The sequence below is a fragment of the Pistacia vera genome, unplaced genomic scaffold, assembly GCF_008641045.1.
Source record: "Pistacia vera cultivar Batoury unplaced genomic scaffold, PisVer_v2 Contig438, whole genome shotgun sequence".
NCBI lineage: Eukaryota > Viridiplantae > Streptophyta > Magnoliopsida > Sapindales > Anacardiaceae > Pistacia > Pistacia vera.
The window spans coordinates 192696-207651 of record NW_022196266.1 but is presented as its reverse complement, the minus strand read 5'-3'; the positions used below and the strand labels follow the sequence as shown (position 1 = coordinate 207651).

At 37.0% G+C, this 14956-nt stretch overlaps 1 protein-coding gene across 1 annotated transcript; it reads left to right on the top strand.

Annotated features, from left to right (window-relative positions):
- The first annotated feature begins 533 nt into the window (after window positions 1–533).
- LOC116144116 (GLABRA2 expression modulator) lies at window positions 534–13262 on the top strand. Its single transcript, XM_031429579.1, has 4 exons — window positions 534–1102; window positions 1182–1283; window positions 10907–11178; window positions 12868–13262. Exons 1-4 carry the CDS (start codon window positions 682–684, stop codon window positions 13054–13056), a joined length of 984 nt encoding a protein of 327 aa, XP_031285439.1. The 5' UTR covers window positions 534–681; the 3' UTR covers window positions 13057–13262.
- The last annotated feature ends 1694 nt before the right edge of the window (window positions 13263–14956 follow it).

The following is a 14956-nucleotide window of genomic DNA, read 5'->3' as shown; positions in this document are numbered from 1 at the left end:
TGTGTGGGTTCGTATCATGTTATCACATCATGTCCAATTTTGCCCATCCTAATTTTAGGTTTATTTATATTAATAATTTCTTTCTTTTCAATATCAATACAAATAATAAAAAAATGTTTATAACAAAGGCTTCCAATGATTGATTTATAAATCCTTTTAATACTCGAGTTATTGTAAATGATACATATTTAGAATATATTTAGAATTATGATGAAAAAAAAGAAAAAAGAAAATATTTATATTTGTGGTACCAACCAATATTTTTATTGCTTTTTGTATCACAAAATTTGTAATGCTTAGTGACATGTAATGATAAATACTGTCAACAAAGAGATTATAATTTTTTTTTTTTTTTTTCCAATTTTTTCTTCAACTTTTGTGATAGCTATAGACATTTTGTTTATTTTCACTCTAAAAATTTATTTATTTATTTATGTAGCGAAATCAAAAGAGAAATTTTATCAGGAGGATAGAACAATGAATGCATGAAGTATTGGAGTCAAGTCAAAATGGTCCATCCAGATCTTCTTGGCGCTAAAATAAGTCATCTCTTTCTACGGCCCATCACCGTCCTTTACGCTTAACCCTTCTTCGAATCCTTTGATCAAAAATCTTCCCCCACATTTCAAACTCCATTTCCAAACTCACTTTCCAAATCATAACTCGAAACTTCTAGAAACCATGGATCAACAACCTCCCAAGTTGGCGGACACCACCGACCACAAAAGCAAGCCGGAACCTCCGGCCCAGGCCCTCAACCCCAAGCCCGATCCTAGCCCAAAACCTGCGGACACCGCCGAGACAACCAATGGCGAGGACAATAATAACTGGCAAAGTATCGAAATGGGATCCGAGTCTCAGAAAACTGATACTCAAGCTGAAACTCAGAATAAGATCCAATTAGAGAAGTCCACCAATCAGACGGAACCGTCGCCTACGGAATCCATGTCTAGGAAATCGGTCCACTGGAGCCCCGATTTGGTGACCGAATCGCACGCTCAGAATACTCGTAATTTCGATTATAACATGTCTGATCGTGACGGATCCAATCCTTATGTTGCTCACGCTCCGGCCGGGCAGTCCTCTTCATTTTCTTTTAAAGGTATGTACCGTGTGTTGTATATACGATTTTTGTATTTTGTACAATTATAAGTATGTTTAAGGGGATTTTTTTGTATTAGATTCGATGGTGAATGTGAAAGACGTGCTCGGGCGGTGGGGGAAGAGAGTTGGAGAAGCAACGAGAAAAGCTGAGGATCTAGCGGGAAACACGTGGCAGCACTGTGAGTCTTCTTTTTCATTTTATTTCAGTTTTTAGTTATTCAGTTGTTTGTTGTTTTGAAGTGGAATGTGAGAATATAATTTTTTTTATTTTTTATTTTTTCTGAGTATTGGATCTCGGGGATAATATGTAATTGAAAATGTTTTGCAATTGAATTGAACGCGTTGTTGAGCTGAAACCGATCCATTGTTATGGTTTTATACAAATATAGGTAAGTGTGTTATAATTCTTGAATGAAACTAGTTTAACTACTGAAAACTTGGACCAATTGTGAGGATATACTAATAATTAAAATATATAGGAGATAGATTCAAGGGAAAGCCAAGAAAATTTAATTTTGGCATACTGTGGGTTGAATGAATTGTTGAGGGTCTTAATGTTAAATATAGACGATATGAACCTCATCAGAAAGCCGAGGATTTCGGATTAGGAACTTAAAGTGCTTAAGAAAGTACTGAAGGTGGGGAAAAATCAATATGGTGGTGAAGGCGGAATTAGCATAATTTAGGTAATGGTTCCTTATGAGAACCAAGCTTTGGAATTCTGAATAATGGAAAATCATTTGATTATTCACAATAGATTCAATTTCATCTCCCTTACTCCTTAATTTCTACATTCATACGCATCTCACTTCTTTGATTTGTTACTTGTCTAAGACGCCAAAAGAGATATTTTATGTTGGTGAAAATCAGATTGGCATGATATACCATCCTCACTATGATTTTAAATGACACTTCGCTCATGCCAATTTAACCAATTCGTAAGTTCTTCTTACACTGGTTATTATTCTTTTTTTCTTTTAAATATCCTACAAACATAGCATTTTCTATGCAATAGCTAATTATATGTTTTGAGTGGGTTGAATGTCGAAACTAAGATCAATTTCATTAACAGTTGTAATACAGTATGCTGTGCCTTTATCTTCTTGACTCATATTCTTTGCCTCTGCTCCAGCTTCCTAATTTCTCCGATCAAAAGTATTATCTTGACAAGTGTCAATCTTGGTTGCACAACCAAAGTATCTCAACCTGTCTGTTTCCGCTTTCACTCAGTTTCTGTGTCTCATACATAGAAGCAAAATGAAATCTGGATAAATATCTCACATAACTAATTGATTATGCAACTCTAGACTTTTGATTGACTCTCATTTTAGAGTTTGGTGAACTTAGGTTATATGTAAATTCTAAAGGAAGCAAGTGATCAAGCAAGCAATTACTCCAATAGGCAAGAAACAGGATAAAAAAATTGAAATATCCTGTGGGAAAATACATTGAAGTTAAATTTAAAAGGAAAGAAATTAAACTATGCAACGTACTCAAACTACCATATAAATTTTGTCTACAGAGCTCCTAATTGAGGAGTTGAAGACCTCCCAATTGTGTGTGGTTTGGGCTCTCCTACTACTTGACTGTGAGACTTAAGGACACTCTTGCATAATGAGGACCATCACATGAGAACCAATTTTTCTAAGCTTCAACTCTCCCCTTTGACTCTTTTACCAATCATTGCATAACTTAGCCCTTCCTATATAGATGGTGATGATGAGTTAAACTGTTCTTATCCTCATCAATCTTCATGATTCTACATGGAGTTTACATGTCTAGAAGACTTACCCTTTTGGAGCTCCACTATTGTCTTTGCTATCTTTATTTTGGTCAAAATGTCCCTTTGCTACTCTGGGGAAGTCCAAGGTTGTAGTCTATCCATGTAGTTGATTGAATATAATCCTTGCTAATGTTGTGTATTTAGAGCATGATTCCAATTTTTGTTGACGCACTCCCCAATCAAGTGTCTATGCTTAACTGTCCCTTCATTTCTTTCCATAAGTCCTGCCAAGTGTTGATGAAACAACAAGTCTTCTCTTAATCTCTACATACTTAATGCCATTAACTTGCCACAAGATTGGCGAGGTAAAGGATTATGGTATTTACTTTGTCCATTCTGTCTTTTTCTTTTTTTTTTTTTTTTTGGGTAAATGGAAATAGTATAAAGAATAAAAGAATGAGACCCCAAAGAGAGTCTCTACAAAAGTTTAAGCGTCCTGGACATTCCTAGGAACCAAAAAAATACAGCATATACAAAAAACATCATTTACAATCCTGACAACCAGTGATCTAACCTCAAGGAGGCCTAAAACAGCAGACCAGCAACACAAAAAAAGGCAGGTCTTGTATAAAAAAAACAGAGAACAGCCTGTACAAAATTACATATTAACACAGCTAACAAAACATATTCCTTGCATGTCAAAGTGGAGCCCCAAACCTTGTAAACAGTCCACATATCAGCAACAACATGCATACCTGTCACTGGGGAGATAATGGCCACAAACAGAAGGTCTCTCTCTGAAAGCCACATCCACAAAAAGGTCCAAACCCATATACTAGCAGCAATCTCACTACTGACCACAAACCAAAGAATCAGCCAACTGTCCCGAGGCCATACTAAGTAATATTTGGTCTCCCTCTGGAAACCACTATGAAAGCTAGCCGGGAGCCACTCATCAGCCCAGAAACAATTCCTGACACCAGCAAAAAGCATAATAAACCTCGAACATGGGCAACAGCATGTCCGAATAAAGATTGATCCAAAGGCCATGATGGGTGGCAGCAGCAACATCAACCAAAAGGAACAAGAGATACAAGGGGCATACATAAAAAATGAATGAGGCATCCTGCTGAGCATAAACAAAAATCTTCCTTTTATCCAAATCATAAACCATAGTTCTAGATTCCTTAGCCAAGAAGGGCAACACCAATAAAAATCCAGACTCCTCACACTCCCATAAAAAGGCCTCATAAAGAGGAATGGTAAAACAAGCTAGGGTGTGTCAATTTTCATGCAATCCTTAGGAAGATTCCATTCTTCCACATCTTTACAGATTCTTCTGTTATCTTTGAACTTCAAAGAATGAAGTCTGAGTCTGACCTCCCCAAACAACAGAATTTCCAGCATATCTGTACTTCTCCGTATGTTTTTGAACAATCAAAAGTTTCGCTCCTGCCATAAGAAATACACCACAGCGCTAAATAACAATTTACAAACAACACTTTGAATCTTTTTACCTCTAAATTTAGATGTACACCAGTTTACAATGTCAATCCATCCCATTGGTGGCGGTCGAAACTGCCCCTTAATTTGAACAGCCTTCCACACTTTTTGGGAGTAAGGGCAATCAAAAAATAGGTGTCCATGTGAATCCATGGGGCCATTGCAGAGTCTACAACAAAGTTCTTCTGAATTCATCCATCTTTGCATTCTATCCTATGTTAGAACTTTTCGATTAATGGCAAGCCAGGCAATAAAAGAGTGGTGGGGTATACAAGTGCCATTCCAAATTAAAGAACACCAAGGGGCAAACCCATTTTCCATGTAAAGGTCTTTCCAAACCTGTCTAGTGGAGGATTGGACCCTTTTACCATTTTTATCCTGCCAATATAGGGTGTCCCTCGTGCTAACTGTGGAGATAGGAGGTGTGTGATTGGTTACCACTGGATATTCTTCCCTAAGGATTTCAAGCCACTCCCATAACCCATTTCTAAAGATTGCACTCACTTGGGCATTATGCCCCAAGCCTGAAAGGTAGAAGATCCATGAAGGAAAAATCTCGTCAAGGGGTCCCTGCGGGTGCCAATTATCAAACCACAAAAAAGTATCCTGTCCATTACCAAGAGTAGTCCGAATATGCTTTCTGACTTGTTCCCTCATTTTCAATAATTTACGCCAACACCAACTGGCATCCCGTGCAACATTGATATTCCAAAAACTCCTCCCCTTCAGCCTGTAAGTATGGATCCATTTGACCCATAAGGAGTCCCTTCCTAACAATATACTCCAGAGGAATGTTCTTACCTTCGAGAGACTGAATTCCCAGACCACCCTCTTTTTTAGGAATATAGACATCTTTCCATGCAACCCTTACCTTCCTTTTGCTCATGTCATTGTCAGACCAAAGAAACGATTGCAAAAGTTTTTCTATTGTCTGGATAACTGAGCCAGAAAGAATGAAGACAGAAGCCCAATAAATATGAATAGAAGAGAGCACCGAGATAATTAACTGCAACCTACCAACATAAGATAAATTTCGATTTTTCCTTGCTTTAGCCGTTGTTCCACCTTATCAATCAAGGGCAAACAATCTCTATGAAATAATTTGGTGGTAATAAGGGGGACACCAAGATATCTGATAGGGAGCTTTCCTTCAGCAAAGCCCATAATATTGTTGATAACAACTTGGTGCTCATCTTTCACATTACAGAAAAATGAGGAACTTTTGGCAATGTTTGGAACCAGGCTAGATAATTCAGAAAATTCTATAAGGAGGGTGTCTCTCAATACTTGAACCGAGAAAGGGTCCTTGTGGCAAAAGAGGAATAAGTCATCCGCAAAGCAAAGATGACTTATCCCAAGTTTATCACAACAGTAATGGAATTTGAAACCCTCTCTTTCCCAAATTTTGTGACGGATAATGAGAGATAAAACCTGCATTACCAATGTAAATAAGTAAGGGGAAAGGGGATCCCCTTGCCTCAATCCTCTTTTTCTTTGAAAGAACCCATGATGTTCCCTGTTTATAGCCACCGAAAAAGGAGTGGTAATACATTTCCATTTTATCATTTTTTCTGGGAAGCCAAAGTATTTCAGAGTTTGGATCAAGAAGCCCCAATCAACACTATCATAAGCTTTTTGTATATCCACTTTAAAAGCACATCTAGCAGCTCTAGTACTACGGTGGTAGTTCCTAAATAGCTCTTGACCTAACAAAATATTGTCACTTATACACCTGCTCGAAATAAAGGCTGATTGATTTACTTCCACAAGGTCTCCTAAGCACCCTGTCACTTGGTTAGCTATAATTTTGGAAATGGCTTTGTGGAGCACATTACAGCAGGATATTGGTCGGAAATCACCCACTTTTTGCGGCACATCTAGCTTAGGAACAAGGGCTATCACCGTAGAGTTCACCACCCTCAAAAGTTTACCATTGTTGAAGAAGTCAATAATTGCCTCCGACACTTCATCCCCCACAATACTCTAAGTTGCTTTGAAGAATTTTGAGGAGAACCCATCCGGACCCAGAGCTTTTTCATCCCTGATATCAAAAATAACACTTTTAATTTCTTGTTTACTAACCTCAAGGATCATGTTCATGCAATGCATCTTAGACACTCTGGACTAGAACAAATTAGTAAAGCCTTCCATACTTGAGACCAAGGGAGCTGTACTGAGGAGATTCTGGTAATAATCCACAAAAACTTTAGCCATAGCTTGACCTTCCACTACTTCATTCGAATCAAGAGATATTCTCTCTATTCACCTGATATTCAGAGAAGATTTAAGAGATTTATGAAAGAAGCCAATATTTTGTTCCCCAACACTTAACCAGTGAATCTTGGATTTCTATCTCAAAAGCCTTTCCTCATCCAACAATGCTTCCCTAAACGCCCATGAAAAGACTGCTTCTTGTTCCCTTAATTCTCTATTATGAGGGTCAACATCAAGGGCACTCTGAATATTTTCAACCTCTTTCCTAAGCATTGCCACCGTTTGAGTGAGATTACCTTGCTTCCTATTAAGGGCTCTAAAGTAAGGTTTGAGGCCTTTTGGCTTCTGCACCACCGAGAATAATGGGAATCCAGGTATATGAGTATCCCAAACCTGCTGAACCAATGATCTAAAATCCTCCTTGTACACCAAATAGTTGAAAAATTTGAAACGTCGAGGCTTAATCGACATGAATTGGGGAAAAACAGTCATAGCAAGGCTGTGATCACTTTTCCCTTGGGGAAAGAAGAATGTATTAGCTCTCAAAAAAGTAGTCATAAAAAGGGAATTGCCCATCACCTTATCCAACTTTTTCATAACCCCATTATCCTTATGGGGTTTACCATTCCACGTATACAAAATTCCAGCTCTATTAATATCCTTCACCTCTAGATTATCAACACATTCCTTAAATTCCTTCATGCCTGTGGTAATATAAGAGACTCCTCCTAGACTTTCACTTATATTTAGAGTTACATTGAAGTCGCCCATTAACAACCACGGATCATTCAACACTTTCTCCTTAAAATTCTCTAAATTACGCCAAAGCTCTCTCCTATTAATATGGTAGTTGGCAGCATAGATGACAGAGCGGAAAAAAGAACTATCACTAGTAAGTCCTCGGATGAGACAGTGCATAACTCGGTCAGTTTTCTCTTGAACTTCCACCCTGTAGAAAGCCAGATCCCATCCTATAACAATTTTGGAACCCTGATTCCCTTGAACGTATTATCAAAGACACGCAAACAATTATTGTGAGCTACTCTGGTTTCAAGTAAGGCACAAAGAGAAATACAATGATCCTTCACAAAATTACAAACCTGCGCTTGCTTTAGGGGTTGGTTAAAACCCCTTCTATTCCAACAAGCAATATTAACCATAAAGATTAAGAACATAATGGGGAGTTACCCCTACCTCCCCCTGCATCAGTACCCTGTGGATGTTCCAAGTCAACAACCCCTTCCTTAATGAATTCCACCATTGAAGCCTTATCAAATTCAAAATCCGAATTGCCCAACTATGATTCTTCTTCCATAACCATTTCCTTGTCTTCAGCAACCGCTGAGGTCCCTAGATTCTTAGGATGATCGGGAGGTTCATCTTGTCTCTCCTCTAGGGCTGTAGCTAGACATTGGAAGACATTACTCACACTGACAGTTGACTTTACTTTTGACTCTTTAGCCAATTTAGCTTTACGCGGAACAATTTCTTCTCGCGGCTTTTTAGAGCCACTAGCCCCTAAAATGTCTCACTTTTGGGATGTCCCTTTTTTTTTTTAGTAACAAGTTGGAACCCTTCATTATCCACAGATTTCACTTTATGCAAATCCCTACTTTCAACTCTACCCTCATGCCTAGGCTATTGCGGGCAATCTGCATCTTTATGACCGAAAACAGAGCACCGATCACACTAAGAAGGTCACCATTGATAATCAACATGAACACTAAACATCTTAGTCAAACCAGTCTCTTCACACGGGGTACAAACATTCAGCACTTCAGATAGTTTACGAGTAGCTTCAACTTCCACAAGAATTCTGGCATAACCAATACGTCCAGAGCCCAATCTACAAGTGTCCTCCGTGACCCTATCCATTCCTAGAGGCTTGCCCACTCCACTCTCAATATAACTAAGGCCAACATTATTCCAAAACTCCAAAGAAACATCGAACAATTTCACCCACAGAGGAATTACTCGAGGAGCTTCCTTACTAAGTTCCATAGTTGGACGCCATTTCTGAAGAAGAATTGGACGGTTTTGAAAGAGCCATGGACCATCCTCCAAACATTGAATCATATAAGATTCATTCCTGAATTTAAAAAAGAAGAATGCTTTATCATTCATCATCACCTCAGTGATCCCATACTGTCTCCACATTTTCATCGCATAAGATTGAGCAATATGAAAGGGAGGTTTTTTTTATCTATAAACGAGTCCACTAAACAATTTGCCCACTGTTTTCTTCCCTCAATAGCAACTGAAATTGGTGGGCAAATTATTGTCACTCCTGCTGCATCTGTAGATGGCTTAAAATACGTCATCGACATTTTAAGTCTTTGATTTCGGTTGCCAGTAACTGACACCCAGCTTCGATGCTGACTACCCATAAATCTCCCCGCTTGGTTTTCTTCAACACCCCCCACATGAGAGCCCTTTCCACCATTCTGTCTTTCCATCCTAAGTACAGTGAAGTACCTTTCCATGTGCCACATAAATTGTTTAGGTGCTTTGCATTCCTCTTCCCATTGGGGGGCCCGGGGTTTGGGCACCTTTTACTATGAAAATGTGCATGTTGTACTTGCCATGATTGAGTTGTTTGCAACTGCCTTCTATCACAGTGCCCAATCTACTGTGATGCCTAAGTCAGGTTCCCTATGTTAAGCTTTTAAACTCCCCAATGTATCCAATACCCTTGCTTAGAATGCTAAGTTCTCTTGATGTTGTGCCTCCATGGTAGGATAACAATATTGATCTCATTTACCATGTTATGCACCATACCCTTAAGCTTCTCCATCTGTTGTTACGGTCTATTTAGTCTTTCCAAAGTGTCGTCATGATTAGTTCCAGCCTGATCTCCTTGATCTCTTTTACCATGTTATGCACCATACCTTTAAGCTCTTCCATATGTTATTACAGTCGATCTAGTAGTACCAAAGTGTTGTCATGATTAGTTCCACCCTAACCTCCTTGGCCTCTATGGCACTTACAATGTCACTGGAGTTGTCCTACCCATGAGTTGTCTTTCTCAAACTAGGAGCAACCTCATGTCGCTAGTGTCCTTACTCACAACTTGTATTCTTTTCATTGTGTTTATCTCAATCCTGCAAATAACCTCCTCTATAAACCTTGGCCAGTCTCAATTTCACAATAGTATCTTTGCCATTGTGTCTACCTGCAACTGTTCTCAATCCAGAAAAGGATCTCCTTTGTGTATGACTCTGTTACTAATTGCCATGACTTGAGAATTTTCCTATTTGTATTGTGCAGCCTTAACTACTAGAGCTCTTCTTTTTAGCCTGTAGTTAGCCTTACTTCACCACAAAATAGAGGTTTAGATAAGATAACAAGGAGACCAGAGAGATGAATTGAGACATTTGGTCAAGAATTTTTATCATTAGCTTGAGAGCTTGAGTGTGTATACTGGATTATATCTTTTATTCTATGCTCTCTATCATTAGATCTTGTACTCAAATGGGGATTCTCCTATTTATAGGCTCTTCCACCTTCTCAATTTATGGCTAGTATTAATCGTTTTTTTTACAAGTATTTATTTGCATCATATGGTTAATATTCCACTTTTATAATGCTCTCAAACTCCTAAGATATTTAAAACATTCTTACTCTATAGTATATTAATACTGTGTACGAAATTCTTGACTAAAAGCATCCTTGAGTGCTCTAGAGACTTGCTGATTCTTCTCCTTTTCTTTTGAGACTTGTGTATACTTCTGGAATTTCCTGGAGAATTTCTGAAGTTCCTTTAGTTTCTATGTTGTTCTGGAACCTTCTATAGCCTTGCATAATGTTCAGAACCTTTGAGGACTTTCTGCACCATTTCAGAAGATTTCGAGCACATTCTTGAAACATATGGCGTATCCAATATACTTTGAGTTCTTCTAGAAAACCCGCTGGTTTTTCAGGAAAATGCTCTGAGATACTGGGCGCAAAGCAATGCATGTCTAAGCATAATTACCTTCACCATCTACTGAAATTGTTTTTTTCTTGGTTAGTTGTTGGATTGGAGAAAAGAAGAGTTAAGGAAAGAAAAAACCGCGTAGAGGTGGAAGTGGAATGGATGGAGATGAGAAACCTAGTGAAGAAGATAGGTTGAAGGGGTAATATGGGCAATATGCCATCAACACTTTTCTTAATTCGGCCAACCAAAAAAGGTCAAAAAATAAACCCCATTAGTATCCTAGCCCATGGTATATCCCTAATGTGGAAAATTTATCCAAACTCTCTGATTTTTGCTTTCTTCTAGGGCAATGACTTGGTTATCTGTTTTTTTTATCAGTAATTTTTTTTTTAGTTATTTTACATCCGTAAAAATCACTGATGTGACTCCTTTCTGCATTAAATTAGTGAAAACGGCCCCAAGTTTTGCTGATGCTGCAATGGGAAGACTAGCACAGGGAACTAAAGTTCTGGCAGAAGGTGGTTATGAGAAGATTTTCAGACAAACTTTTGAGACTGTTCCTGAGGAGGAACTTCGAAATTCATATGCTTGTTACTTATCCACATCAGCTGGTCCGGTGATGGGTATCTTATATGTATCTACGGCAAAGCTCGCATTCTGTAGTGACAATCCGCTTTCTTATAAATCTGGTAGTCAAATGGAATGGAGCTATTATAAGGTATTTTGCTATGCTTCTAAATACATTATTATTATTGTTATAAATATAATTAGTATTTTTTTGAAAAGAAAATGTTACTCTGGAGATCCTCTTTTTGTCTTCAGTCCATTAGATTATGATTGGGTGATATGTGACTAGTCTTTATTTATAATCGTAGACTCTTATTTGTGTGGATGAACGTTATATGAAAGGGTATGCTTGAGATTTTGATTCAATGTTACTGTGAGATAATCAGAAGAAAAATTGTTCCCCCTGGCAGCCTGCTTAAGGGTGCTTTTCCATCTTGTACATTGTAGAAGTACAGAGTATGGATGGAAGTAAGGTTATAGCTGTTCGTCCACTGTGTAACTTATGAAGTTACTAGATTATTTTCTAATTCATTTTAATTCAGCATGAGATATCATGTGCTTTTGTTCTTTGCATACTCCTCGTCACTTCCCACCTTTCTACTATTTCGCTTAGATGGCCTGCTCAGTTATTGTGATAACATCTTTGCGAGTGTATTCTTGTGGTCTATAAACTTTTATGATTAACCGAAGCAGATTCTGCTTTTTATCTTTTAAATGAAATGACTAAGCCCTGTTCTTGTGAGATTGGACTCTTGGTAACCTGAAAGTGGTTCCTTTGGAGGGGTGTATCTGTTCCTCACTTAGCCTGTTAGAAGGTCTATTTTTGGTTGGTAGATATTTGTTTCACCATCATCAATTTTGGGAATAGTTCTTACTGGGTAAATTTTTTTTAATATTTGTTGTGATTATGCTATATTAGTCTTTTCATTTAAGACCTAATGGAATTTGAGCCATAGAGGAATCATTTGATGTGGCTCAAAATCAGATGGTAATATTTTCACTTCAATTTGAGCCATGGAGGAAATCATTGGATTTGACTTGATATCGGATGGTGATATTTTACTTTCTTTTATCCTGGATCTGTTTAGAAAATTATGTGTGGGGTTTATGAGACCAGTTTCCCGTGGATTGAATTTAAAGGTGTTAGATGGGGACTCACTGTTGTCTAATTTCTGGAGTGGATCTTTCTCGTTTCTTCTGGAAGTGTTGCATGATTCTTTTATCAGATGTTCTAATAATTTACCTGTAGTTTCCAAGTTTGTTGAAACCCCCACCCTAAGAAAAAAAAATAAGGGATAGAATGAAAGTAAATTGTACAACAAAAAAAGAGATAATAATTTTGTAATAACATTGGATTTAGTCCATCTTTGGTATGCTCTAGAGCAAGTTCAATTTTATTTTTTGCCCAATTAATAAAAGCCCTTGCCTCTTAACTTCAGCAACGTATAACATTTGTACTTAAATCTTTTGTGGTTTAAGGCTATTTATGTTTTATGCGTTTTGGGATTTGGCCTGTAACAGATTTCTGTTCCTTCTTTTGTCAATGAGAAGAGGGTGAACAGTGGGAAATTATTATAGGGGAAACACATTCTTCATATTTGCTCCAGCTATTTTGAACTCTGAAGTTATTAGCACTTAGTATTCACTATAGTTTGTTTTTGTTAAAATCTTTTAGCCAAAACTTGGTGTTTCATATTGCATTGCTCTATTTTTTTATTTTTTTATTTATTTTTTTTTTTGTAATTTTATTGTGATAATAGACTATTGTCGTTTGTTCTTTCTTTTATCATTTATGATTTTTTTGTGACAACGATTGACACTTTTTACCTAATTAAAATAGGTAGTTATCCCATTACATCAGCTTAAAGCAGTTAATCCTTCATCAAGCAGAAACAATCCTGCTGAGAAATATATACAGGTTATCTCTGTTGATAATCATGAGTTTTGGTTCATGGGCTTTTTAAACTACAATGGTGCTGTCGAGTTCCTGCAGGGAACTTTGGAGACCCGTAACTTGGAGACAGTTTGATACTTGACCTGGCTCAAGCTTTCACCCTAATGAAAGATGTTCTTCATGCAACCACCAAGTTTCCATCCATGTTGCTGAAAGGACTTGGGGTTCGAATTTGGAAATTAAACTAGGTAATTGTAGAGATTATGTCTGGAATATTTTCCGGAAGGGACGGTTAGAAAATTATAGACTTTCTTTTAGTCCATATGGTTGTAATTTTTGCATTCAACTTTTGTCAGGAAGCTTTATATTGTATTGGATCTTATATGAATCTAGTGAAATTTACATTTGTTTCCCCATCGGGCCAGTCTCATGTTTCTTGTGTAATTTCCATGGTCTGGTGCTTGTTGCCGTTTTTTATCTAGTTAACAACCAACATATATGGAATTAGACATATTATACGAATAGTAGTTCTTATGTTAAATGTTTTTAGTATATGATATCAGTTATATTCAACCATAAAATCAACACTTCATACCCAGAGCTTTGTGGACTGATATGGTATGATTAAGTTTGGAACCTGTGACTGCATCCAAATGCACTCAAATAGTTGCAGATACCATATCAGTTCAGTTATGAATGTCCAATTTGATCAGCATTCCAACTTCATTAAAGATGAAACCAAATATGAACATAAAAGATCCTGCGCTTAGAAAACAAGAATGAATGTATCAAAAATATTATCACAACAAAAAAGTTATGCCTAGTTAAGAATTGTCTTCAATTCTAATTATGCTAAGACTTGTTGAAGCTTTCTATTTATAATGACTAATCCCAGTCTGTTTTTTTTCGTCTACTCACTCTAATTACATTCGATGAATGATATTTTCAATACTTATTTAGTTAGTAAAACTGAAAATGAATAAAATTATATATTTATAAATTTAAAATTTATTCTGTTGAAAATTCAACATAAATAAGCTATTCAAATGCGTCTGAGTGTTGTTATACTATCAAAGAGTTCCAATGTGCTCTCTTTCTTCCTCTATAATGATTGAAGTTGTGGCGAAGTCTCGAGTAGTTTCATTACAATATGATAAACCAACTGTAAAAGAAATTAAAAAAAACGGAGTTCCATTCTCAGTTTCTCGCTTTCTTCGTTTATAATGATTAAAGTTGTGGCAAAGTCTTATCTAGTTTTGATTAATTAGAATAATGAAGGAGCTAGAGTATTCAGTTTCTAAGAACATATAGCATCCTGTTACGCTAGAACCACTTTTCTCAATTAAACATGCTTTCATTGGGATACAATGGCCATGAAAATGACTCTCCCTCCAACTCTTCTTCATTTATTCTTCTTTGTCGGTGACTAATTATATCACTAATTTAATAATTTACATAAATAAGGGGATTGTAATACTGCCAACACATTTTGTAGTGTATATTTCCCCGTAAACAGATTTCTGGATGCGAAAGCATGCATGGAGAACCTCTGAATTAAACAGTCTTATCATGGTTTGAAATCTAATTTAGCACCGCCCTTCTAATCATTTGGTAATTGCAAGTAAGTTGTGGTAGCACTGAACTTTAAGGCGTTGACCATTTTTTTATTAGTGATATCTCATCAGCTACAAATTCCTTTCATCCCTTTGAAATATGCCTTCTCTTCTCATCTCTACCAAAGAAAAATTACAGGCTCTCTTTTTAGTCTTTGATACCAAAGTAAATTCGGTGATTTGTAGTAAATAATTATATGATACGAACCCATTTAGTAGAATTCACCTTTACTACCGGTTTGCAAGGGGAGGGAGTCCAAGGATTAATAAACTTACCCACTAATCCTAACATCATACAAGAACAAGATCGTGTTTGATTTTAAATACTAAATGGGAATTTTTTTTTGTTTCATGTTGAAGACTTGAAGCCTTAGGTGATACGAAAATATTCTCAACGCGTGGACTCCCCATTCCCCAATTAG

Bases quoted from the DNA above. Each gene is read 5' to 3' on its own strand.
- LOC116144116 (XM_031429579.1), top strand. From the start codon at position 682: ATGGATCAACAACCTCCCAAGTTGGCGGACACCACCGACCACAAAAGC. The intron at 1,284-10,906 runs GTGAGTCTTCTT...GCATTAAATTAG, and splicing joins GGGAAACACGTGGCAGCACT to TGAAAACGGCCCCAAGTTTT. The intron at 11,179-12,867 runs GTATTTTGCTAT...TAATTAAAATAG, and splicing joins TGGAATGGAGCTATTATAAG to GTAGTTATCCCATTACATCA.